This window comes from Manis pentadactyla, chromosome 7 (genome assembly GCF_030020395.1).
Source record: "Manis pentadactyla isolate mManPen7 chromosome 7, mManPen7.hap1, whole genome shotgun sequence".
Classification (NCBI taxonomy): domain Eukaryota; kingdom Metazoa; phylum Chordata; class Mammalia; order Pholidota; family Manidae; genus Manis; species Manis pentadactyla.
In genome coordinates, this window is record NC_080025.1 from 143,092,193 (window position 1) to 143,120,058 (window position 27,866).

General features: G+C 49.6%; 1 protein-coding gene across 4 annotated transcripts; it reads right to left on the reverse strand.

The window, feature by feature from the left end:
• Positions 1-1,096: 1,096 nt before the first annotated feature.
• On the reverse strand, positions 1,097-25,484 carry ZNF746 (zinc finger protein 746). Of its 4 annotated transcripts, none has more exons than XM_036899586.2 (7): positions 25,309-25,484; positions 22,011-22,310; positions 21,799-21,925; positions 20,775-20,888; positions 5,495-5,686; positions 4,920-5,045; positions 1,097-3,795 (listed from the first exon to the last, which is right to left on the reverse strand). In XM_036899586.2, the coding sequence occupies exons 1-7, from the start codon at positions 25,330-25,332 to the stop codon at positions 2,744-2,746; spliced, it is 1,935 nt and encodes a 644-aa protein (XP_036755481.1). In that variant the 5' UTR covers positions 25,333-25,484; the 3' UTR covers positions 1,097-2,743. The 4 variants fall into 4 exon arrangements, with proteins under 4 accessions (XP_036755481.1, XP_036755480.1, XP_036755483.1 ...); XM_036899585.2 differs by having other exon boundaries at positions 1,097-3,798; positions 25,309-25,483; XM_036899588.2 differs by having other exon boundaries at positions 21,799-21,880; positions 25,309-25,479.
• Between the last annotated feature and the right edge of the window lie 2,382 nt (positions 25,485-27,866).

Below are 27,866 nucleotides of genomic sequence, written 5' to 3' on the forward strand. Positions count from 1 at the left end.
GCAGGGCAAGGGTCCCCAGGGAGTCTGTGAGCAGTGGTGAGGCCCCCAGTCTACAGCGCTTGTCTGGTGTCCTGAACTACTGAGTGGGCACCTTTCTGGATGTCTGAAACTGAACTCAACCTGAACCCGCACTCCTAACCTTGGTGTGGGGCAGGTAGGATGGGAGTCATCGTCTCCCTGCCTTCTCTCAGAGGGTGCACCTGGGCCAGAACCTTAGGGGTCATCCAGTTAGTGAACCACTAACTGGCATGAGTCGCAAGATTTCTGCTAACAGAGCTGGTGGCTGGAGGGCATGTGGCGCCCACCAGGACGGGAAGGGGGGGGGGAGGTATGGTGAGTGGATGCCAGAAGCATCCCTGGTGGACGTCCAAGTGCTAGAGACACATCCAGAGGGGAAGATGGGCAAGAAGAGCAGGAGAGGTCAGGCAGCCAAGGAAGGAGACATCCTCGCCACACTGGGCCTGGATGGGGCCTCCTCCTGCCCCTTCCCTGTGTCCTGCTCCCAGACCCTCAGGGTAAATTAAAGCAGGTTTTATTTCATATTTTCATTTTCTTAAAAAGACAATGATCAAAACGAAGATTGAAAACATGAGCTAAAATGCTAATTGTTAACTCTGGTTGATGGGAATATTGGTGTCAGGCCGGCTTAGGCGCCACTGGGCAGACCTCACTCCAGGGCCAGGAGTACAGCTGCAGGCCTCGCCGAGCCTCCCTCCACCTCTGCCCAGCTAAGAAAGGCTGCGAGGAGGAGACAGCCAGCACCTGCTTTTCTTGGACATGCTGCTGTTTCCTTCCAGACCTTCCTACCTTCATAATCAAGTTACATAAACCTAAATTACATAAACTATGATTATATTCTGAAGCAAAGTGACCGGACGCACTCTGATTTTCCCTCCCAATGTTAGTCTGTCTCCACACAGTCAAGCTTCTCTGGAGTCTTCCCCTCCCAGCCCTTAGGGACTGTCGCCTCCCTGGGTCCAAGGCAACCAAGCGCAGGAGGCGGCGCTGGGGAAGCCGACCATGTGGCTCCGGGGGGATGTATTTGCATGCGTCAGCACGAAAGGCACAGGTCTAAGAATGGGACTCGCCAAACTACCTCGGTGCTGGTTAGGTTTTATTTTAACAGGATGTTTCCTTTTCATTTGTTTTTCAAAATATCTGTTATATCAATATTAGAAGTGTAAACAGGTACAAAATATACAGTACATAGAAACAATTATCTTAACTAGTCTATTGCCTAATAAAAGTATGCATGAGGGAGCTGAATGAATGGAAGCCACGGTCTCTCCCTCCGCAGGGAGAACGAGTTACCCGTTCTGGATAAGGGAACAGCGACTGCTTCAACAAAACAGAATGGACACTTGTGCGGTAGGGATGGCACTGGGGTAGAATCAAGAAACCCTGGCCCATCTATAATTCCACCCCTCAGATGTCCCAGAGGGGGATATCCCTTATCCAGCCCCTTGGACTGCGCCGCTGTGCGCCCTCCCAGCCAGTAAGCGCACACACCAAGGAGCCAATGCTCAGCTAAAGCTTGAGGCCTGACAATTCTGCCCCTGTACACGTGGGACCCATCTTTTAAGAGAGCAAAAACAAAAAGCTTTCCTCCCCCAAACTGGTGTTACAGGAGGAGGGGCCGTGTCTAACCTGGGGCTTTCCCCAACTGTTGGTGCCACCATGCACCTGCAGTGCGAGGCCCAGAGATGTCCCCTTTCAGTAATTTATTTCCTCATCTCTAACAAGCAAGAACACTTGCCCTGCGTGCTTCACAAGGTCACGGTAACAATCAAACGAGATGTGATGTGAAAGCATTCTGACAATGAAAAGAAACACTTTACAGAGAGAAAAGGAAATAGAAGCATCTTGCTGGAGTGGAACGCTGCCCACGTGGGGTCAGCAGGCCGGGCTTTGTCCCTGGCTCTGCTGCAATTCATGTTGAAGGCTTCCATCACCCGTGCCTTAGCCGCGTCCTCTCTGCAGCCCCCACCCCGTTTTCAGACAACTCTACGAGGTCCCAGAGTCACGTGCAAGGTCCCAGTGTGGTCCCAAGGGCCACACTGCCAAGCTCCCTTCCCACAGAGGGCAGCAAACGGCCAGTTACGGGGGAACACAAACAGGGCCAGCACATTTTGGGGGCCTTTTCTGAGAGGCAGGCTGGAAAGTGGGACTGGCTGCCGGTGGATGGGGGCTGGGGTTCCACAGCACCCAGGCTGTTCCCAGGCCTAGCCCTGCCCCAGGCAAGGTGGAGGCTCAATGCCCTGGGGGACTGTGTGCTAGGACCAGCCCATCCCTAGGAGTCAGTGGGGCCAGGGGAGGTCCAGGTCCCTGCTCGCCCGCACCCCCAGCTGACCAGCCTCTCAGCACCCAGTCAGACTTGATAAGGACCCAGCCCGCAGACACACGCTCGGGCAACCAAAAGTACGCTGTGAAGTCTGAACTGGGGCCACTACTACTTTCCAGCTGTCTTCAAGAGTTAAAAAAAAAGTTTCATAATTAAATTACTTAAATTTCTATGCTGCTCAGTTTTGCAACCAAAGAATTCTACTTTGTTCAGAGGTGGAAGCTGCACTGTTTGATAGTTTCTCGTTCCAGTGATCAGTTCAGCGACCAGGAAATTGGCCTCTCCCAGTCTCCACTCCTGCCTCTAAGCTTGGGCCACCACACCGACGGCTGGAAGCGGGGCTTTTTACACTTGCGGCCTGCAGGGGGCGGGGCGCCGGGGCAGCCCGGCTATCAGGGCGCCTCACAGGTCCGCGCTGTCGGTGGGTCCCAGGGCGCTCAGGCCACAAGTCCAGTCGGTCACAAGGTCTGTGGAGGCCAAGGGTCCTTTAGAGGCAGGGCTCTTGAAGGGGTCCGGGGGGCCGGCCGGGAGCGGCGGGAGGGGCTGACTGCGGGCGGGGCCCTTGGCGCCCGCCGCGTGGTTGCGCTGGTGCTTGCGGAGGTGGTCCTTGCGGATGAAGCTCTTGCCGCAGACCGTGCAGGCGAAGGGCCGCACGCCCGTGTGCGTTCGGTAGTGGTCGATGAGCTTGGAGCGCTCGGTGAAGCGCTTCTCGCACTCGGTGCAGGGGAAGGGCCGCTCGCCCGTGTGCAGCATGCGGTGGCGGATGAGGTGGGCCGGCCGCGTGAAGCAGCGCCCGCACTCGCCGCACCGCAGGGCGCTGCTGTCCCGCGCGCCCCCCGCGGGCCCGGGCGCCCCGTCAGGCGGCCCGCAGCTGCGCTGGTGCGCGCTCAGGCTGACCTGCAGCTGGAAGCTCTTGCCGCACGAGGCGCAGGTGAAAGGCCGGCCGCCCGGGGGCGCTGCCGGGTGCTTCTTCAGGCCTGGCTTGTGGCTGAAGCCTTTTGTCCGGCCAGGGTACTTACAGGGGTCACTGAAGGGTCTTGGGGCCTGGCTGGGGTCCAGCACTGCCTCTCCGTTGTCAGGGGAGGTGTAGGGCAGCCCCTCAGGCCCAGTCCTGGGGTTCAGGCCCACAGGAGGTTTACACCTGAAATTCCAGCCCCAGCGGACCCCCCCGAAGAGCCAGTCCCCTGGAGGGGCCTCATCCTGGGCCACGGCAGGGCTAAGCTCACCCAGGTCCCGCTCAGGCCGGGCGGGCTCTCTCAGCCCCAGCACAGGGTCCTGGCCGGGGAAGGAGCCGCCCTGGCTCTCCCAGGCTCCTTCCTGGACAGGACTAGGGAAAAACCTGGTGGCCTGGCCTGGTCCGAACAGGGTTCCGTGGGCCTCTAGGTCAGTAGGATGCACTGGTGTGGCCACCACCTCTTCTTCCTGGACTTCTGTTTTTATCACGATTTTTACATCTGCTGAGAAAGACAGAAAGACCAGGCATCATTCTGTCCCCTCACCTACTTCGAAGGTGAAGATCTGACACTTTCTTTGGACATTCGGCAGCTCCCTGCTCCACGACCACCACTCTGTACCCTAGTCTCCAAGCTCAGGAGGGCACCCCCCAGGGGCGCACGCAGCTGCCCAAGCCATGCTCGGGGACACTCACACTCTAGGGCCCTCTGCACGGATAAAGCCACCACTGCACCCACTCACCCAGGGCCCCTGTCACCTTGGCTGAAAGGCCAGTCACGAATTCATCCTAAGGAACGAACTCTGGTCACTGGTGGCTATGTAAGCCAGGGGAGAAAGCACAGGGTTGGGGTTCAAGTGGACCTGAGATTGTTCTGTGGCTCCCCCACAGACCAGCTGTGGATTCAGGTAAATTTCCTGCCAACAGCGCGTCTGTGAATACCCTATTACACAGGGTTATGTGTACATTAATCCAGGTAACACATCTGAGGGCACTCAGCATGCTATCTGGCATGCAGCAGGCATTCAATAAATGTAGCCAGCTAATGATAAAAGTGTTAGTGAAATAGTAAAAATGCATTTGGTTCTATGTAAATGTACTTGAATTTTACATCCTGAAGTTTTATATCCAGGATCTAGGCTTCTAGCCCATCTTCTGGGTGCTAAAGTAGGACAGTATTCATTGAAGTAACAAATAACTGGCCTTGAAAACAGTAGTAAATAGAAAATTAATACATAAATTTTGAAGTTGTTCTCAATGCTGGTCTTCAGACACTCCTGTGCTGAGAAGTGCTGATACCTAAGAAGGGTTCTGGTCTGGGTTCGTTTTGTCCCAGAGAGGAGCCAGGGTTGCTGGGTCTGGGCAGGGTGCTCACCCTTTCAAGGGGTCAGCGTATCAGCACTGATTTGTTAATGCGAGACAGGAACAGTCGGAAACACGGACATTCCCAAGAAAGACTTTGGAAGGACTAGATGAAGGACACACCCTATGCGTCCTAACACCACAGACACCGACCTGTCCATTGGCTGAAGGGTCAGGGCAGTTTGCCAATAAAAATGAGGGGACCGGGCTGAGGCAGTCCCCTAGGCGGACATCAGTGTCCCCATCCTCTCTGTCACCCTGTACCTTCCGTGGAGGCTGCTGTGTTGAGCTTCAGTGTCCCATCTGAGCATGCGGAGGAGGGGTGATGGGGAGGGAGATCCGCCTGCCAGGAGGTGGGAGGGATAGTGGTTGAAAAGCTGGAGTGGACGCCTGCAGTGGAGAGAGACCAGAGCCCACGTGTTAGGGAAAGAGGGGCCGGAAGCCCCTGGAGAGGAAGAGTGGGCAAACCCTGAGAAACCCCTCTCCTGGCACCAGTTTTTCTTTGCCCCCTTCTCTGAGGTACCAGGAAGCTTGGATGTCACCCATCTATTTCATATAGCCCCTCTTTAATATGAGGCTACTGGGGATTTAAATGTGCGACGCTAGGGGCAAGCAGCAGCACAGAGAAATACCAGGACTAGGGCATCACACACCCGGAGGGGCCCGTGAGATGTCATCTGGTGCAGTCCCTGCCCTAAGGTGGGAAACTTCTCAACCAGTCAGGCCAGCTGTCTGAGAGCCCACAGCCCACCATGATGTTTCCAGGAACTCCTTCCCCCAGGCTGGGCCCTTGGCCCTGGCACATCTTTCTCTGTCTGCTCCCAGTATCTGCCACTCACCGGAGGCAGCATCTGTAGAGACATCTCCTGCTCCGGAGTCCAGCTGGCTGAGGCCCCATGGCTCCTCTCCGATATCGGGATGCCCGGTTGCCCATGCCTCTACCCCCAGAGACTGCTGCTCCTGGAGTTGGAGCTCGCCCTCCTGCTTGATCTGCATTAAGAGGTCAGGGGCAGGAACTGGCGGCCCTGAGCCTAAGAAAGGAAAAGTGCATGAGTATAGAGAGCATCAGGGCCTCTCAGCCCTGGGGCGGACACACATCCTCTAAGGAAATGGACATGGCGGCGTTGCAAAGGTCAAATGGCAGAAGAGCCTGGTGGGAAGGGAAGGCCCCAGATCTAAAGGCCTGCAGGGCCTTCCAGGCAGAGCAGGAGGCCACGTGGTACTGAGCACACCGGCAGGGTGGGGAAGGGTGAGGAATGCACCAATGCAAACACATTCTCAGGGCTAGACCTCTGGTCCGTGGGATCCTGAGCTGCCCTGGGGAGGTCTTGCTCTCACTTTAAACACAGAAATTCTAGATAAAATGTAACTCCAAATCTCCCCCAAAACCTTACCCCCACATGTATTTAAGCAAGTGCAAGAAAGATTCCAGATATAGGAATCAAAGAAGCAAATGAAAATCAAATGAAGAGTTCAAGCAGGATCCAAGTGACCCACGGAGTTGCTGGAACAGGATGCAGGCTTTAGGGGCCAGGCTTTGATGTCCAAGTGAAGCTGAGAGCAGCGTGGGGCTGTCTGCATGAAGCCAGGGGCCCTGAAGCTCTGTCCCAGTTGTGAGATGCGGGCCAGGAAAACCCCATCTACCTGAGAGGAGCTTTAAGGAAGCTGGCATGCGTCCAGGGCCATTGGGTGGGAAAGCCACCCAAAATTGGGATCCCATGACCACACTGAGTTCATGCTACCCACATGCAGAGACCCTAAGCTGAGAAACTCGTAGAAAAATGGAGAACCACGGCACCCGAGGAGGTCCCCTGCACAGACAGATGCAAACCTGTCCCACAGCATCACCCCATAACGCAGGCCACAAGGGGCCCCTACTTAAAAAACCAATCTTACAAACCAGGATTGGATCCAAATGGCACGAGAGTCATGGCAGAATTCATTTCCAAGAACTATAGAAAAAAGAATAAGCTGAACGATATGGTAACATAAGTATGTCTCAAGTGTTCAAAGAAGTAAAGGAAGGAACAGAATCCCTAGAGTGAGAACAGGGTGTCATTTTAAACAAGGCAGATTTGAGAAAGAACTAAATAGGCATTCTATTTAAACAAAACAGTCACAGAAATGGATGGCTGAACAACAGACTGAACATCACTAAAGAGGAAATAAGTAATTTGAAAGACAGATCTGGGGAAATAATCCAGAGTTCAGCAATGAGAGATGAAGAAATGACAAATGAAAGAGAAGTGAAGAAACATGGAAGATGGGCAGAGTTCCAAAACATGCTGGTAAAAATCCCAGAGGGAGAGAACTGAGAAATGGGTACTTAGGAATACAGAAAGAAATAATGGCTAAGGATTTTCTAAAACTGAAGACATTATGAGCCCTTGGTTTGAAGGAACACACCAATTCTTAAGTAGAAAATAAGAAAGAATATAAACTTAAACATTCATGTGAATGGAATAATAGCAAAGACAAAGAGAAAAATCTTAAAAGGTACCAAAGAGAAAAAAATGACATTCAGACTGACAGCAGATTCACATTAGCAAGTACAGTATCAGGAGATTATGGAGTATCTTCAAAACATTGAGGGAAATATCAATTATACATTTCCCAGGGAAAGTATAATTTTGACTGCACAAAAGAGAGAACAGTATTTAAAGAAGTTTATAAAATAATCTCACTTATGAATAGATATGCAAAGACTCTAAATGAAAGAATTACAAATCAAACCCAGTAATGTATTTTCAAAAAAACAGATAATACATTATGAACAAATTAGATTTATCAAAACAATCCTAGAAAATAAAAGTAATATAACACACAAGTTAACACATTAATGGAGAAAACAATATGATCATCTCAACAGATGCAGAAGTGGCACTCAGCTCCTCTATTTCTGGCATACAGCTGGCTGAATGTGCAGAGAAAGTCCTCCCTGTATGGAATATCTAAAAATGCTGGGCAAAAGTATAAAAATACAGAAAACTTTAAAGCACGGACGACCTAGAAATAAAGGAAAACAGAAGCTGACACTGTAAGAAAGCCTCGGTCAACAGAGCAGCTCCTGCTCCCCTCCTGCCTGGGATGCGAAGGACCAGGCACTTCTGGGGTGAAGAAGCATGGCAAGTCTGGGGCTCAAGCAGGGCGGGGGGCCGGGTTGGAAGCTCCTCCCCAACACACATAAACCTGGGACCCCAAGGAGCAACATTCCCAGTGGGCTCGACTTCAAACCAAAGTGAAAATTGGCCCCGCAGAAGGAGTGTGCCCACTCTGGCTTGGGCTGCAGGTTGGGGCGGGAGGACAGTCTCCCCTGGGTGCTGACATACCACAGGCTGGGGCTCAAGGTCTTGTACCAGGTCTCATACTGCGGGGTGGCTGGAGGTTCCGAGGGAGCCCTGGGTCCGCACGGGCACTGTGCGTAGCCGAGGCCGACACCGCTCTCGGGGCCAGCGCTCGCAGCCTGCAGGCGTGAATGGGCCACCTCACCAAGAAAACCAGCCGCCTCCGACGGCCAGCAGAAGCCATGGACTGCAGAATATGACCCACAAAGACTTGGGATACTGGAATCACCAGATACAGATGAGAAAGTTTAATATATTTAGAGAAATAGAAAGGGGGAGTCAGTATGATAAATAAGCGGTTATCAAAACTGACCAATCAGATTTTGAAAATGAATAAAATATGAACTTTATAATTGTAAAATAAAATAACTGGAATTTAGAAAAACAATCTATAGGTTAAACAACAGAATGGGAACAACTGAACAGAGAATGGAGAACTAACCAGAAGAGGGCTCAGGAGAAGTGATTCAGGACTCGGCAAAGAGACAGAGCTCAGATAGGAAGGGACTTTCAAAGTCAGAGAGGCTAATATGAAAAAGTTCCAGAATAAAAGAGAAAATTGGGGCAAGGCAAATATTCAAAGTGTCAACTTTTGCAAAATTTCCCAAAGTGTTGAAAACTATCAGTGATTTAAGCAGGATAAAGAAGCCCACACCTAGATACACCGTAGGAAAACTGCAGGTCACCAGAAAGAGACCTAAAAGGCAGAGGAAAAGACAGGTTCCCACAGAGTAACAGCGGCCTGACCGAAAACTGGCTTCTCAAAAGCAGCAGATTATCTTCAGAGGCCTGAGAGAAAACAACAATCGAATGAGAATTATATCCTTCAAATATTGGAATAGAAGAAGGATATTTTCAGAAAGATATAAACTCATACACACACACACACCCTGAGAATTCGGTACCAACAAGCCCACAAAAAACAACTACTAAAGGAGGTACTGGAGAAGAAAAAATCCTAAGGTTACCTCTGAAAGAATAGAACGTATAGCTTCTGAACCAATTAAACATAGTAATTTGGGGAGGAAAAAAATCTACATGAGTAACTCTCAAGGGTGGGGTAGGAAATAAAGAAACACAGAAAAGGCAGGACTAGGGTCTGACAGCCCAATGTGAGACACTGGGTAAGAATCCACCGCACTGGTGACCACATCAACCTGAGTGGTCCAGAGCAGCTCTGTGCATTAGAAATACAATGTGAGATACCTCTCTAATTTTAGGTCAGGCAGCTACATTAAAATAGTCAAAAGAAACAGGTAAAATTAATTTTAACAATGGATATACAATGGGGAAATGACTGCCTCTTCAACAGCTGGTGTTGGCAAAACTGGACAGCTACATGCAAGAGGATGAAACTGGATTATTGTTTAACCCCATACACAAAAGTAAACTCAAAATGGATCAAAGACTTGAATGTAACTCATGAAACCATAAAACTCTTAGAAAAAAATATAGGCAAAAATCTCTTGGACATAAACATGAGCAACTTCTTCATGAACAGTATCTCCTTGGGCAAGGGAAACAAAAGCAAAAATGAACAAGTGGGACTATATCACACTAAAAAGCTTCTGTACAGCCAAGGGCACCATCAATAGAACAAAAAGACATCCTACAGTATGGGAGAATATATTCATAAATGACAGATCCGATAAGGGGTTGACATACAAATTATATAAAGAACTCACGCACCTCAACAAACAGAAAGCAAATAAGCCAATCACAAAATGGGCAGAGGAACTGAACAGACAGTTCTCCAAAGAAGAAATTCAGATGGCCAACAGGCACATGAAAAGAAGCCCCACATCCCTAATCATCAGAGAAATACAAATTAAAACCACAATGAGATATCACCTCACACCAGTTAGGATGGCCACCATCCAAAAGACAAACAACAACAAATGCTGGTGAGGATGTGGAGAAAGGGGAACCCCCCTGCACTGCTGGTGGGACTTCAACCATTGTGGAAAGCAGTATGGAGGTTCCTCAAAAAACTAAAAATAGAAATACCATCTGACCCAGGATTCCCACTCCTAGAAATTTACCCTAAGAATGCAGGATCCCAGTTTCAAAAAGACATATGCACCCCTATGTTTATCACAGCACTATTTACAATAGCCAAGAAATGGAAACAACCTAAGTGTCCATCAGTAGATGAATGGATAAAGAAGATGTGGTACATATACACAATGGAATATTACTCAGCCATAAGAAGAAAACAAATCCTACCATCTGCAACAACATGGATGGAGCTGGAGGGTATTATGCTCACTGAAATAAGCCAGGTGGAGAAAGACAAGTATCAAATGATTTCCCTCATCTGTGGAGTATAAGAACAAAGAAAAAACTGAAGGAACAAAACAGCAGCAGACTCACAGAACCTAAGAATGCACTAACAGTTACCAAAGGGAAAGGGACTGGGGAGGGTGGGTGGGAAGGGAGGGATAAGGGGGAAAAAGGGGCATTACAATTAGCACACATAATGTAGGGGGGGACATGGGAAAGGCAGTATATACAGAGAAGACAAGTAATGATTCTATAGCATCTTACTACGCTGATGGACAGTGACTTTAATGGGGTATGTGGGGGGTACTTGATAATAGGGGGAGTCTAGTAACCATGACGTTGTTCTAGTAATTGTACATTAACGAAACCAAAAAAAAAAAAAAGTGAAAAAAAAATTTTAACAATAGACTTTATTGAACTCAATATACCCAAAACGCTCATTTCAATACACATGTACTCCATCTTTACAGCACTTTTTAAGTGCTCACTAGGTACATGTAGCTAGTGCCTACTGTTCTGGACATTTGAAAGATAAAGATGATTAGATTACACCAAACAAGAGACCTGCTGTATGCTGTTCACAAGAGACAGAGCTAAAACAGAAGGATGCAAAGGCAGTGTAAGGGAACAACAGTTACACTAGGCCACAACAAATTTTTAGAAAAAAAGATGTCGATGTGTAACAGAACTTAAAAGGAAAAATATTCACAGAAATTAAAAGGATCACTGCTTAATGGTAAATGGACCACAAAGGTAAATAATTCTAAATTTTTAATCTATAACATAGCTTCAAAATCATAAAGCAAAACTGACAGAACTCTAGAGAAATGAACAAATCCACTTTTGGGGGCAGAGAGGACACAGCTTGCTGTAACTGATATATCTAGCTGACTAAAGGTTATAGAAAATTTAAACACTTTTAACAAACCTGATCAAATGGATATAAACAAAATCTAAAGACAAGGAAAACAAATGCTTTTCAAGCCAAAGAACAATAAGGAAAAATGAACACTTTCTAGGACATGAAACAAACTTCAGTAAATGTTAAGAGATTAGTATTTTACACACCTATTTTCTAACTATATCACTATTCAGTTAGACATTAATAACAATATATCTAAACTCCCCATAAAGATGAAAACTTAAAATATACGTATTTCCTTTCTAAATAATACAAGGGTCTAAGGACAAACCACAATGAAAATGAGAAGATACTTGGAACCTAATGCTCATGAAAATATTATTTATCAAAATGTGTGGGCTGTATCTACAACAGTACTTAGTGGAAATTTTACAGCCTTGTACATTTATACTAAAAAAGAGGAGACAGGTTGAAAATTAGTGGGTCATGCAGTAAATGCAAGATGTTAGAAAAGAAATGACATCAACAACAAAACCATTTAAAAAGCAGAAAGTAAATAATATGAGCATGTTAATTTAATAAAACAGAAAGCAAAGATAGACTGCAGAGAGCAAAAGCTGGTTCTTTAAGGAGAATACTAAGCCAGTATATCCCTAGCAAGGTTATGGAGAGGAAAGGAGAAAACCTCACTGACCAATATGCAGAGTGGAAAGGGGGCATGTGACACAGCAGAGGTTAAAAACATAAAGAGACTAGTATGAATGTTAAATAACTTGAAAACTCTGGGGAAATGGACAAATTCCTTAGGAAAACTAGAACCTGCCAAAAGTGGCTCAAATAGGAATAGGAAAATGAAACAGTCCTCTACCTATAAATTAACTTAAATCAATAGCCAAAAATCTCCCCCACAAAGAAAACTTGAGGCCCAGATAGCCTCACTGGTGTTTTCTACCAAATGTTCAAGGAGTAAATAATTCCAATATTACACAAACTCTCTGAGCAAATAAAAAGAGGGAATACATGATAGCTTAAATCTTTAATATCAAAACTAGCCAGACAGCCTGAGAAAGGAAAACTACAGGGCAGTCTCACTCATGAACAAAAAGATTCAAATATCCTAAACAAAATAATTCTCATACTAAATCCAGCAGTATATATGATGAATCATGACTAAGTTAGGTTTATTATAAGACTGCTAGGATGGTTCAACATTAGAAAATAGCATAATTTACCATGTTAGCAGCTTAAAGGAGAAAAATCATAAAATCATCTCAACAGACACCAAAATAGCATTCTATAAAAATTCAACAGTTACTCATTTAGAAACATTTAATCAACTGGAAATACAGGAAACTTTTTAAACCTGATATAGGGCACTGAGCAATAAAACTCTTAAATACTAGACTGAATGTGAAAAATTAAAGAGCATTCTCTTTAAAATGATGAACCAATAGGATACCTGTTATTACCTCTGTTTAAGGATTTTCTGGGAGTTCTCAGCCAGCACAATAAAGCAAAAGAAAAATAAACCATAAAGATTTTAAAGAAAACAAAAAATTCCTATTGCTCGAAGGGGATATGATTATCTTTTCAGAAAATCTGAGAATCATCAAATATGAGAAAAGTTTTTAGTATTAATGAGAGTGTTAGCAAGGTTCCTAGACAGAAATATCAATAAATGAAAGACAACTGCAATTTTGTGTATTTTTAGTGTTTTAAAAGAGCCCATCAATTACCATTTTTCTTCCCTGTCATGGATCTTAAAGAGAAAAAGAAGAAGGCAGCTGCGTTACAGGAAGCCAGTGTGTTCCTGACAAGTAAGGGTGCAGCTTTTATCTGTGAGCAAGAGGATTCCTAGGACGGATCCTAGCATCAGGGAGTCACCCACTGGACCCCAGGGAAGGAGGCTGCCCTCCGCGGAGCAAGACTGCCTGACCTTGGAGGTGGCCAGCTGCCCAAGGGAGGAAAGGTGGGCAAGGACTGTGCTTGTCTAGCCCTCGCTTCCAAGCTCCCCCAAGTGCCATGATCCTGGTGGGGCCCCTGGTGAAGTGCCTCCCGGGGCCAGCCAAGAGACAGGGGAGTTCCGCAGCTGAGCCCCTCTCTGCCGCACGAGAAAATGCACCAGGAGAGGGGACTCCAGCATCCAGCAGCAACAAATGGAAAACAGGTTAGGAAAAGGCACCACTGAGACCAGTGATTAAAACACCCCACAAGGGACCTAAGAATATATCTAACAAAAAAACGTACAAGACCTTTTTGGGATAAAATTGTAAAACTTCACTGAGACATTACAGATGAGCTAGATGGAAGGCCTTAGGATTCTCACAAATCACATGCCTCAAAAACAGTAAAGGGGGCAGTTCCCTCCAAAATGATTCACAGAATGAATGCAATCCCAACTACAGTCCTAGGTGGGTCTCCCATGGAGCCGGTCTGCCTGAGGCACAAAGCAGCCCCACGGTGCTCCTGAGACTTGACTTCCCATCACCATAAAAATCCACTCCAGATGGAATAAGAACATCAACACGAAAGGCAGAACTTTCAGAAAAAAATAAGAGATAGTATGTATTACGACCCTGAGGTAGGGGAAATTTCTTAGTTGTTTAAGACATAAAAAGGACAAACCATAAAGGTAAAAACTAGCGAAACTGAGTACATTGAAATTAAAGACACCTGCCCTTTAAGACATACCATAAACAGGGACAACATCAGCGACACACACACATGACGGAAAGATTAGCGTGCAAAACACGTGGAGATCCTTACAAACCAGTAAGTAAAGGGAAAACAACTTAAAAATGGACAGAAGACATAACAGGCATTTCATAGAAAAGGAAGGACAAATGGCCCATAAACTGAGCACATGTTTAATCTCATTCATTAGGAAAAGGCAAGTTTTAAATTACAGATTTTAAACCATTTCACTCCTACTAGATGCGCAGAAATTAAAACATAAGGCATTTCCAGGGCTGTGAGGAAGAGGTACAGTGGGCACCCTGGGCACTGCTGGTGAGAGCTGACTGGTACCAGTGCTTCACAGAACCTCAGACGTTACCTGGGGAAGTCGAACACGCACCTTTCCTATGACCCAGCAGCTCCACTCCAGGGTAGGTAGCTAGAGAAACTTTTACACATGCGTAAGAATTTTTACAACAGCACTGTTCCTAAAAGCAAAAAATTTAGAAACAACACGAACACCCATCAACAGAAGGAATAAATGCATTATGTTATACTCACGGAAGAGGAAGCTGTAAAGTGGAGGGAATCATGAAAATTAACTACAGCTGCACTACGTCAACATGGATGACTCAGCAACATGGCAAATGAAAAATGCAATTTAGAGAAGACTATATGCTACGATCTCATTCACAGATAAAAAACGGGCAAAACTACACAGTGTTATTTAAGAAATACATACACAGGGAATAAAAATGTAAAGAAAAACAAGGGACTGATCACATGTTTCTGAATTTTCTGTTTACCTGTAAGAGGATGGAAGGAGTATGGGAGCTGGGCGGGCCAGTGGGGTCTTAGAAGGTTCTGGCTGTGATCTATTTCTTATGCTGGGATTTTGGGAAAACGGATGTTTACTATCATTCTCTAAACTTGATTTGAATTTTGCTCTGCATGCATTTTGTTTATGTTATGTATATATATGATAACAATGGTTTAAAGAAATAGAACACAATATTTTTAAAGAAAAAAATATTTGATACAATATAACACTTGTTCATAATAAAAACTTGAGGGAGAGTGGAAAGAAACTTTTTAAAACTAAGGGGATCTTCAAGTCTATGACAAAAATCATCCTTAATGCTGAAAGTCTAGAAGATTCCACAGACAAGGATGCTAGCTAGCTATCACTGCTATTATTCAACAGTGTCCTAGCCAGATGGTTAAACAAGAAAAGCTATAAAAATTTAAAAGAAGAGAGAACTTTGTGTTATCTGTGGAGGGTACAGTTATCTGTATAAAAAAATGCAAGAGAGTCTAAAATGACAAGTCATTAGAAGAGAGCTGAGCAAATTTTTTCTTTTACTAAACAAAGTCAACAGCATAGCCATATACCTGTAATAACTATCTAAAACGTACACTTAGTTAAAAATCCCAGTCACACAGAAACAAGTTATCAGAAGAAAGTTGTAAAACCTTATGCAAGCACTCAGAGGCCTTGAATAAATAAGTCTACTTATGAGTAAAGGGGCCCAATATTGTAATGAGAGCAATTCTCCAGAAATGAAATTATAAAGCTAATTGCAATTCCAATCAAAATTTCAACTGGGTTCTCTGAGAACTTGACAAAAACGTCTGAAATTTACTTGGAAGAACAACAGTCCAAGAATAGCCAAGAAAAGCTTGGAAGAGCAAGTAGGCAAGGCTCAGTTTATTGGATATCGAGGCTTATCATTCAGTTGGAATGGTGGGCGTGGGCGCAGTAGGCAGAGCCAGGCAGTGGATCAAAGAAGCAGAATGAAGAGCCCAGCAACCGTGCATGCACGTAAGGACACCTAGCTCACGACGAAACTGGCATTACAAATCACTGGAGAGAAGAAATACTCAGCAAACTTTGTTGGAAAGTCAGAAAACGAAGTTTAAATTCTCCCTTGCAACATACACAAATATAATTCTAGATGAATTAAAGACTTAAATAAGAAAAACAAAACTTCAAAAAAAATTTTTTAAAGAAAATACAGGAGAATGCCTTTCTGACCTGCAGGAGGCAGGGGTGCCTATCTTAAGATAGAAAAAGCACAGTTTCAAGGGAAAAGACTGATAGGTTTGCCTCCACCAAAAAATTAAGACTTCTATACAAGAACCACAAAGTTAAAAGACCTGCCACAGACTGGGAGAAGATATTTGTAATGCAAATCACAGGTAAAGTGTTAGTATCTAGAACCTACATAAGTAAGTCCTGAATCAATTAGAAAATGAAAAACAACGGTAGAAAAACAGAAAAAGAATTTACTAGAGAAGAGACCAAATAAACATATGAAAAGGAGGCTCAACCTCACTAAGAGTCAGGGAAATGCAAATGAAAACAAGATGCCCTTTCACCTCCATGAGACTGGCAAAAACCAAATTCTGAAAGTGAGTAAGGATGTCAGACGGGTCCTCATTCACAGCTGTGGGAATGGCAGGAGCTGGCGGGCCACCAGGGAGAGCAGTTGGCAACGGCAGAGGGGCAGACAAGCTTGCCCTGCAGTGCAGGCATCCACCTCGGCTCTGTTCCCTGGAGACATCAGCACGTGGGCACAAAGACACACCGGTGAGAATGTCCACTGCAGTGCCACTTGTGATGGCGCAAAATTAGAAACAACTCCAGTGCAACTCAGTGGAGGAATGGATAATAATTGGTAATAAAGTTGTTTTTATAATATTAAGCATCTCTTAAAATAAATGAACTTGACCTATATGCATCAAAGGAGAAACATCTGAAATATGGAATACTGAGTGATCAATATGACATTTATGTAATTTTTCAAAACACACAAAACCATTATTATATATTGCTTACAGCTATGTATATACATTAATAGAAGTTTTAAAATATGGATAGAAAGAATAAACATCAACTTGAGGACAACTAGCTACCCTGAGGAGGTATGAGGCAGGAAGATCTAGAAGGAATGAGACAGGAAGATCTAGAAGGAATTTAAATTGTATCAGAAATACATTATTGCATATATACACACATGTTATATTATGAAAACAGCATACATTCAACAAATATTTACCGAATTCCTACTCTGTTCTAGGCAGTATTCTAGGTGCCTGGAATGATTATTTGAACAAAAGAGATTAAAGTTCTTGTCTCTTGAAATTTACATCTTAATGGGGTGGGAAGACATACACAAATCTATAAATATGAAATGTAATCTCCTTCTATCAAACTTATGTAGTATCTACCATCATTATACAGATGGTCCCCAGCTTACAATTTTTCAATTTTACAATGCTGTGCAACCGATAGGCATTCATGAGAAACTCTTACTTTGAATTTTGATTTTGCATCTTTCCCTGGGCCGGTGATGGAAGTCAATCCCCTCATGATGCTGGGAGGACAGGAGCCACAGCCCCGGGTCGGCCACGCAATCACCAGGTTAATGACTGACCCACCGACAGTCATCCTGCTCTTTACTTTCAGAACAGGACTCAGTAAATCACATGAGGCATTCAACAACTTCATTATAAAATGCACTGTGTTTGACGATTTTGCCCAAATGTAGGCTAATGTGAGTGTTCTGAGCCAGGCAAAGCTCTGACATCTGGCAGCTTAGGTGCATTAACTGCATTTTTGACTTTCGGTATTTTGATCGTACGATGGGTTAATCGTGACATAAGCCCACTGAGAGTCAAGGAAGACCTGTATAATATCTGTATCATTTGTAAATATTTTTTCTATGTAATAATCTACAAATACAAAATACCTGTAACAGATGCTAATACCTGACAGGGAACAGACCAGCAGGAAGGGGAGACTGGAAATCCCAGGCGGGCCAGGGGCTGCGATTTCACTGGGGTGACTGCGGAAGGTCCATTTTGTGCATAGACCTGAGCGAGGGGATGGACACCACCCGGGGAACATCTGGGGAGCACTCCGGGCAGAGGGCAGTGCAACTGCGGGGGCTGGGAGGCTGAGCAGGGAGTGAGAGGAGCAGGGGCATGAGTGCAGGTGGACAGCCAGGGAGGGGTACGGACAGAATGCAGGGATCACTGTGGCTGCTGCATGAACAACAGCTGGTTGGGAGAGGAGCTAGGCCTGGGTGGCAGGGCTGAGGGGATGAGGCAGAAGGGGCCTGGACTGGTGTTGGAGGGGGTGGTCCTGGGAGGATTTCCCGATGGGTGGGTGGGGGTGTGAAAGCGGGGATCAGAGCTGGGTCCTGAGCTGGTCTGTGAGGACGGAGCGGCTCCCTGCTGCGGACGGGGCGAAGGGTCCTGAGGGGGGATGGGGCACTTAGCCTGGCCCGCGCCCGGCGCAAAGCAGACAGCAGACATCCAAGTGGAGACAGGCCAGGCCGCGTCAGGTGCAGAACGTGGGGCAGGCTGCAGGGGTCGGCGCACAGGGGTTCCGTGGAGCCCTCCAGGGGCGTGGAGGGAGGCGGGGCCCCAACGCCTAAAGGCCAGAGAGAGCGACAGGGAACAGCAAAGGCAAGGGAGCGAGTGTCACAGGAGGAGGACCTAGAGGGCTGTCCCATCAGTAGAAGTGAGTCTATGGAGACACTGACCAACGGTGGCCAATGAGACCAGGTGGGGTCAAGGGAGACCAGACCTCTAGCACCAGGGAGGTCATGGGGGAAGGGCCTTGGGTGGGGAGAGACGACCCGAGGCATCAGGCTGGGACGTCGGGGGGCAGGCACGAGGAGCAGAACTGGGCAGCGGAGGCAGGCGTGTGGGCTCTGTGGGGAAATGACCTCAGCTGGTGAAGGGGGCCCAGGGGCACCTAGTACTAGGGGGAGGCAGGCCCTTGATCAGAGGGCAACGTTCACTGCAGTGACAGGAGTGAACACAGCCAACGGGGCAAAGGTGAAGGCTGACAGGCAGGGGGTGGCGAGGGCTGTGTTTTGTTTCATTTTGTGTTTTTCAGTTAAACAATGCTTTGTCAATGAAAACCACACTAGGCTTGTGAGCCAAAAACACACACGGGCGGTTTGGTCCGTGGACCAGTTTGTCAACTCTGGGCTGAGAGACTGCAGGGCAGCAGTGACTCCCACCTGACCGTCAGGTGAGCCAAAGAGGCCTCGCGGGGCTTTCTCCAGCCACATCCAGAGAGCTTTAACCAGGATTATGGTTTTGCCAGGTGAACCGAATGAACTCGGAGAGGTGAGGGCATGGAGGGCCTGTGCAAGGCAGGGATGAGGCCCATGGACCCAGAACCCAAGGAGGCAAAGGGGAAATGTGGGCCAGCTGGGCAGGAAAAAGGCAGCAGGTGCCGAAGGGTGTTAGGAAGAGGGACCTGCAAGGACAGGAGGGGTGCAGCAGTCGGGGAACAGCCCCGGCCGGGCGGCCAGGAGGGCACGGAGGGTGGGAGGCAATGGAACGGAGAGGCCAGGGTGCTGGACAGACCATCCTCGGATCCTTCCACCACTGACGAGGATGGCAGGGCAGGGGAGAGATGGCGGGCAGGACCAGAGGTCTGCAGAAGGTGGTAAAGACGAGGCATCTGACTCAAAGGTGGGGGTTTCCAGGGAAGATGGGGAGACCAGCACAGAGGCAACAAATGAGTCCTCAGCTGGGCTAAGATGAGGTGGAAGGGGGTGGCCTGCAGGGTGCAGTGCCCCTGGGGAGAACCAGGTCTCAGCTGAGCAAGAACAGGCCGGGGTACTCTGGAGAGCTGAGCATTCAGGGTCTCGCTAAGGACTGAGATCCACAAAGTTCAGCGGGAGATTTAGGAGTTCAGAAAGGGAGAGGAGGTCTGACAAGGGGATGCACTGAGGCCAGGGGGTTGAGGGGCAAGCAGGGGGTCCAGGCTTGTTAGACTGAGGTGGGGATAAAGGCCACTAAAGGGCTCAAGGCCAGGAGCTAAGGATATGGGTGCCGGAGGGACAGGAGTAGTGGGGGTCTTGGCAGCAGCCACCGTACTTCCAGGCCCCTATTCACTCTCATTAATGACGGTGTGGGAACAAAAGGCCTCCACATAGCTGTTAGGACTGTAATAAACCCACTGTGAGCCTCCCACCCAGGCTAGAAGCCCCCGGTGTTATGATGGCCCTTTGCAACCAGAAAGCACACTGCTCTTGGCCATCTGTCCGTCCTCTGGCTCTCTGCACTGTCCTGGCTCCCGGTGGTGGGCTCTCCTACTGGGCAGCGCTTCCCTGAACATGACCAAGGGCTCAGTCCTGACATGGTCTGCACTTGGCAGAATGAAAATCTAACAGCGATGAACAAACACAGAAGACACATCTCATTAATCACGAATGAAAGAGAGTAAGGCTGCTGAGTAACACAGGTGCCGGGAGACAGGGAAACCCCAGGCAGGTGGGACAGACAAGGTGGGTGTGCAGGAAACAGGCATGGGCCTGCAGAGGCGGAGTCTCCCTCGAGTGACAGACTGTCACTCACCCCACCACCCAGTTAGGGTCTCACTTCTGCTTGGCTTTTCTCACACATCCACCTGTCCTTGCCATAACTTGACAGGTGCTGAGCGGCTCCAGGAAAACCTGAGTCACTGACACCAGCTGTCCAGAATCACATTAAATAAATCTGTGCCTCAAGCATACTGAAATGTGGATAACCAAAGGGCTAGTGTCCAGAAACTACTAGTGGACTTAAACAAGGTTTGGTTCTTGGATGGGGGCAAGGCTGACTCTTTGTGAAACCGAAGGAATTACGTTTTGTCTTTAATAGCCTCCTATCTTCTCTATCAGTGCCTCCTCCCACCTCCCCTCATTATGTGCCACCGTCTCTGTCTCTTTTCTAAAAGACTAGGTGTCCATGCTGGGAAGTATTCCTAGAGTGTTAGCTGGACCACCTACAGGTCATAAATCAACTAAAGATCTTGGATTTAAAACATCCAAATTTGATGTTTCTCCTCGGCTCTTCCTGGGGAGAAGGGCACAGCCTCCCTGGCCCCTTACTTTTCTGATCCGTCTGGCTGCCTGGTGTGTTCCTGGCCTTCTCCCACCCCCTCACCTGGACTGGGGTCCACAGGAACATCCGGAACTTTGGGACCAGCACGCCGCCAGCCGCACGGCTCCTTCCCCTGCTCCGTCTGGGAGAGGACTTCGGGCTTGGAGATGGCATAGTCTGAGGAGACACAGAAAAGTTAGCTTCTGCCATGTGGTTCCATTCAGAGCTGGGGACAGGCTGCCTGGGAAGCCAAGACTGGCAGCACTGGTTCTCAACCACAGGGGACACTTGGCAAAGTTGGGAGACACTTCTGACTGTCGCGGCTGGGGGTGAGGTGCTCCTGGTGGGTGGTGGGTGGAGGCCAGGGCACTGCTCAACACTGCACACCGTGCAGGATGGCCCCAAGAATGCCGGAGCCCAGGTGAAGACACTCCGGGAGGGCCTCTATGTTAAGAGCAGTGCATTTCTTTAATCTGAAATGTCACACCTGCACGGGCTCCCACCCTCATGCCTTATGCCTTCACATCTGGGGTCACACAGAAACCACCCCGAGAGGAAATATGCCCAGGAAGAATCAGCCCAGGCCTCACGTGGGTACCAGCAGCAGCACCAGGGCCTGGGGGAGCAGAGCCTTGGGGTGCGAGGAAGTGCTGGCACAAGAAGCACGGTCTGCCCATACTCTCCACAGACCTGCAGGCGTGTCACAGTCAAGGCCATGTTCCACAGTAAGAGAAGGCTACAGGAACAGGTCTGCCTCAGAGCGGGGTTGGCTATGTCTCGGATCTGAGAGTAGGAGGAGGCTTCTCCACTCCAAATCTCAGCAGGAGACCAGAAACGCGCGTGTTCCGTGCCTGGTCAGGAGAGGGCCGCCACCCTGCTCTGTCCCGCAGCCCATGGAGTCACCAGGCAGCAGGAGGCCGTTCCCCGCAGTCAGCCAGCGCTCACCTCTGGTAAGAGGAGGTAACGCTTTGCTTGGTCAGGATTTCTAGTGATGTATGTATCTCTGAGCCAACACACCTCGCACGAAGAGAGAGGCTTGAGAATGCCTAAAATCACCTTTGACAGAGAAGTGAGTATCACGCCTTACCCAGGGACACCAGCGTCTCGTAGTTGCCCCTCATCACGTGCTTGTACAGCTCCTTCTGCCACTCGTCCAGCTTGCCCCACTCCTGCTCAGAGAAATACACGGCCACGTCATCAAAGGTCACGGGCACCTGGAACCACAAGTCCCACACACTCACCCACGCACTTAGAGGCACGGCCCCTCGGGCTGTCCCACCCCAGGTGCCCCGGGGATACCTTGGGGGCCTCCCCCTTGCTGCCCGGGGGCAGCCGCAGGACCCAGAAGTTCCTGTTCCTCAGCAGGTTCTCCATGTTCTCCAGCCGCCTCTGCAGCAGCCCGTACTCCTGCAGCAGGGTGCCCAGCACGGCCCACTTGCCCTCCAGCTGGTTCCCGAACTCCACGGCCGTCTTCTCGCAGTCGGCCAGCTTCTTCTCAGCCATCCCGGTTCGACCCTCCAGGGAAAGCAAGCGGGCAGCCTGCGATTCGATCTTCCTCTCCATGGCCTGAATCGTAGCTGCCATTGTCCACGGAGAGATCTTTCAGAAACAAAGACAGAAGACCAGCGTCATTCACTCCATGCACCATATTCCCTGAGCCCATCTCCTCCCCTGGGCATCGGGGAGCTGGGCTGGGAGCCAGGAGGTCACATGTGGGAAGTGGGGCTGTCCTCTGCTACAGGCCAAATCACAGCCTAGCAGTCGGCTCCTCTGGGCACCTTAGATATCTGGGTGGGTGCCTTTTCCCCAGACCTGAGCACATGGCGCAGACCCCAGTCATGGCCGTCACCCTCACCCTACACAGTCATCTCCTCCATCCACCCCTACGAGTCTCTGAAGGTGGTACTGCATTTTTTCACAACACGGAGTGTGGCCGGTGGTAGGCACCCTGCAATTTTGCTAGGTAGTGACTTAGCACTGCTGGGGCATTTTAGTGGAGTAGTAAACTGCAGATTTACTAGAGCCTAGCCAGCACCTTCCATCATAATCGCCCAGAACAGTCTACTGATCACAAGCAAGCCAAAAACACGGCTGGTTCCCCTGAAATGGCACAAACACGAGGGTTGCTCAACTGCTTTTCTTAAAAAGCATCTCATGCCACTTTTAAATAAAAATAAAAATCTAATGGCTAATTCCTCTCCCCCAACTTGATTTCTTCCCTCCCCAACTAAAAATCACCATTACTGTAAATTTACTTCAAAATTTACTGCAGAAAGTTAGACTTTTTGATATAACATGAGGCCTCTGGGCCTCATGGGATTCTGACTTTTTCTCTCATTGTTCCTACTTCTCCTCAGAGAAGAAATAAGGTCTCAGACATTTTTGTAGCTGCTCCTGGATCAATGACACATCTTACAGACTGGGGAGAAAGGTAAGATATGTGCCTAAGGTTAGACTTTTGTAAGTGCAGCAATGATCATGAGCACATGGCGCTTCCCCAAGTGCTGACCTCCCCGTTGGTGGAAAGTTCACAAGGTAACTCGAATGAACAGCAGTTGGGACCCTGAGGAGAGGGTGACTTTGTTTTGGGTGGGGGCTGGACCAGCTGACCCACACACATCTGAAGGTGGGACCCATGGGTCAGAGAGGAGGCCCTGGCATCTGTGCCTTCTTCTGGCAGTGCCTGAGGATCGACAGCTTCTTATGACATTCTGGAAACTATTCCTGAACACATGGCTGGTGACTATTTGCAAAACGAAAAAGTGACTAGTAGGAACCAGTGTGGGCTCATTTAGAGGTGTCACTGAGAACTGTAGCATGCTGGACACCTCAGAAACACTGACAGGAGGGTCTGAGCAGAGGCCAGACTCCACGCCTCAAGGATGGAACCCGGGGGGATTCTGTAGTTGTTCGATGACCTTTGACCTAAAGGAAGGAGGTCAGCAGGTATCAGGATGGGGAGGCACTGTTTGCCGGGAGCAGGTGGATGTGGGTGGGGCCCCTGCTCTCTAGAGGTGGGTTGTTCTGGCCCGAGGCTTCAGGGCCTGCTAGGCTGGGCCGGCTCTGGTGGCTCCGGGTGAGAGGCCAGCCTTGCCAGAGCCCCAGGCTGTGCCTTCCCTTTCCCTCGTTTCTCCTCTTTGATCAACCCTCTCTGATCGACCAGCGCCATGTCGCCCACCTCCAAGAGTCGCTCCAGAAATGACCTTCCACTTCATCACCCAGCTCCTCAGACACTGAGATACTACTTAGCCTCCAGGTACGGCTGACTTCCGTTATTACAGTCCTCAAGTTTCAGAACAAGGACAACTGTGCCAACTCCCGCTTTACAAACAATAAGGCACACACAGTTTTCTCACCACTTCCACTGGGACAGGGAGCCCAGTGTAAGGCCATCACACTATTTGGTGGGAGGTGGCAACTGTTTCTGCTCAAGGCCAGCTCCTTGTTACACGGTGGGTGGACACGAGGCTGTCCTCAGCCTCCTTCCTGGCAAGCAGAAACCCTTCGCTTCAGAGGAGCTGATGGTAACTGAGTGCCACATCTGCCAAGGGCTCCCACCCACACGACCAAGTCCAGGCATTCAAGCCTCTCCCAATTCTCCCTGCAGCCTCCTCTCCCACTACCTCCTACCAAAACCTTCTCCAGGAGCAGGATTTCTTTTCTGGTCCTTGAACATGCCTAGCACTGCAGGTCTCCGTGCCCAAGCCGTCCTCCCGACCTGACCAGCTACACGAGTCCAGCTCAGCACGATGAAATCCTAGCCTTCCCTAAGGCCCAGCTCACATCACAGAAGCACAGGCCAGAAGGGGTGCCAGCCCTGCCCTCTCCTTCCCCCGCACTCCCCCAGCCCACCTTTACCTCCCTGCCAGGCTCTCACCTCCCTCTGTTCTGCATTATTATTGCCAGTGTGCCTGTCTGCTTCCCCCGACACACAATGTGCCCTTTGGCACAGAGCGACTGTCTTCTCACACTTTCTAGCTGTGGGATCCTAGGCAAGTTAACTTCTCTAGGCCTCAGGGTGTCCTTTTGTATGACAGACAGAACGAGGACCTACCCCATAGGTTGTTTTGAGGACAAAATAATGCCTAACAGGGGTGGCTGCGCCTGCTTCTACGAACGCGAGCAGCTGTCTTCCGCCCCAGCCCCCAGCGAGCTGGGCACTCGGAGGGTATCTGCGGAATTAGCCGCTTCGGACACCTCCCAGGTGCCACCAGGCCGCTGGGGGGAGCTGGGGGGCAGGGAACGCAGGGCAGAGCGGTGGGCAGAGAAAGGAGACGCGGGGTGGGGGCGCGGGGACCGGGGGGCCGGCGGATGGGGCTGGGGCAAGAAGCCGCGGAGGGCTGCAGGGACTCGGCGTGGGGCGGCCTCTGGCGCGGGGCCGGCAGGTTCCGCCCTGCTGGGCTCGGCCCGGAATAGGGGGCCCAGCCGGCGCGTGCCGTAGGCCCCAGCGGACCCCCGCGCCCCGCTCGTCGGAGCCCCAGGCCCGGGGGCCCGGCCCGGCCCCCGCAGCCCCTCCCCAGGGCCTGCGGCGCTGTGTGCTGGGCCCGGGCCGCCTGGGCCCCGAGTCCGCGCGTCCGTGCGCGCGGGCCGCCCTTACCGGAGCCGCGGCCGCCTCGGCCATGGCCCTGCGCTGTCCGGCCGGGCCCGAAGGAAGTCGCCGCCGCCGCGCGCGGCCCCACGCAGGCCGGCCCCCGGCCTCTCCGCAGGCGGCGCCCGCCCGGCCCTGCTTCCCCGTCCGCGTCGCCGCGCTCCTCGCTGGCCGGCCCGCGCCGCTCCGCCCGCAGACGCGCCGCTGCCGTCAGCGCCCGGCCGGTCCACACTGCATCCTGGGAGCCGGCGCAGGCCCGTGAGGCTTCCTGGAGGCAGCGCGGCCGCACAGCCCCACCTGCAGCCCAGAGAGGCGAACGGCAGGCGCGGCGCCCGCCCCGCCTCGCCCCACCTCTCCCCGCCCCGCCCTGCCGCGCCCCGCCTTCCGCCCCCCGACCCCCTGGCGCTGCGGGTTCCCAGCCCCCTCAGTCCCCGGGCTCCCCGATCCCCCGGGCCACCGGTCCCCGAACCCACTGGCCACTAACCCCGACGACCCCTCCCAGTCCACGGCCGGGCGCGCGCTCAGTCACTGGCCGCTGTCGCGAGCGGCTCGGGCTTTGGACCCCACGCGCCCCCGGGACTCGGTTACCAAAGGGATCTCCCGGCTGCAGGGACTGCCCGGCCCGGCCCGGCCGCGAAGGCCTTCGCCCTCCCTCCGAGCCCCCGGGAGACCCGAGCCTTCCCCCAGGGATACCGCCACGTAGCCTCTGCTGCTCGAGGTCCTGCCAGGCGACTGGGGCTGTTTGCATATTTATTTGGACAGCTGTAACTCAACGTCTGACTTTGGTCTGAAACGGAACAAATTCTTCGAACAATAGGAATACAGCTCAGTAAATCCCGGTAGCTAGCCACAGAACTTTCTGTAGTGTGTTTATTACTTATAAAAAATATTTTTAAATGGAATGAACAATAGAACACAATACCATCATTTATAATTATTTTGGTGAATAACTTGGCATGGGAATGTTCATGATATTTTAAGAGAAGTCCAGAATCTGGGTTTTAAAAAAAATGCTATATATTTCAAAGTATCAACATAGTATAAGCAGTTTTTCTTTAACAGTGAGACCACAGACCATTTCTATACATTGTCTCTTTTTCAATTCATGTTTTCATTTGTAGTGAACAAGAATAACATTTTAAACAAGGAAAGAACATTTAAGTACATAAATAGAAAAACTCCTTAAGAGGTGATGGGGGTGGGGAAGGAAGGGGAGGATGGAAGGAACCTTTGAATGGGGCCCCCATGTGGTTACAAATATGCATTTCCTTTCAGAATTTCCTCTGGTCAAAGAGGAACCTGTGCCCCACAGGGCCCAGGACGTCTGCTGGGGTTGGGGGTCCAGCAGGCAGGAATTTTAACATGCCCTTTGCTTTCTCTCATCAGCCTGGGCTGCACAGCAAGGGGCTCATTCCGAATGCATTCTTCTTTGTGTATAAATGTAGGATCTTCCCAGGAGTGGTGATGGGGCACACTTCACTCTAGCTCTTTCAGTAGTCTGATCCCTGAGCCTGATTTTTCCTCACTCATGCTAGCCCAGCTGTCTTCTGATGTCCCCCAACACTCTAAGACTGCCCCTCAGATGGGCAGCCAGGAAGATAGGGATTTCCGGCTTGGTGTCCCTGGCACCCTTTTGCCTTTTCAAGTAAATCCCTAAAAGGGCAGAGTTGACCCAGTCACTGTAGGAGAATTTTCCTGAACCTGCCCAAGGTTAGTTTCTTTTTTTTTTTTTTCCCTCTAGCTTTGCTTCTAGGTGATTCCTTCCCCTCCCAGATAACACCTCCCCTTTGCCAAGGGTGGACCCATGTTTGGTGGGCCTGAAGCTTGTATAATTTGGGGAATATTATTAAGGAAAAAACTTCACAAAATTACAAACTTAAAAGTAGGTACAGAACTGGTGCAAGGCAGGCATTCTGAAGCTTTGTAAGCTTGATGGCAAAACCCCCGATTAAAAAAGAAAAGCCATCAGAACACACCTGAGCCTTGGCCAGGCTGGGACATACTGAGAGTATTGTGGGAGGAGGTGGGGATCGGAGCCCTGCAAGGTCTGTTCCTGGTCCTTGGGCAAGTCAGCCCGCCTCTCAGGCTCTCCTCGCTCATATGTACAAAGAGGAGATTGGACAGGGCTGTTCTGTGACTTTCCTGCACTGGCCTTCCTTTCACACTGATCTTCATGGACGCTGGACGCAACTGAAGACCACTGTGTCTGCTGTCACTGCGGCTATGTGCTGGTGACTCTGCATATAGATTCCTTATATTCTCATGACACCATGTGCTGGTCAGTTCCTGGACTACCTTGGAGACAGGGCTATCATCCTTTCCAAGGAAACAGAGATGGTATCTCCATGGTGATATGGCCCCTCTGGAACCCTGTGCTTCCATGACGGGATATATTATGTATTATGTTCCTCGTGGAGGATGTGAGCAGGGCAGGGTGCAGCCTAGGCTTAAGTGACCATCTGTGTGTCCTTCAAATGGATCTGATTGGGTTGGTTCTCACCACCGATAGTGGGTGCCCCTTTGTGTGCAGGGTTGAAAGCCCACTCCCCCACAGGGCTTGGTCATTT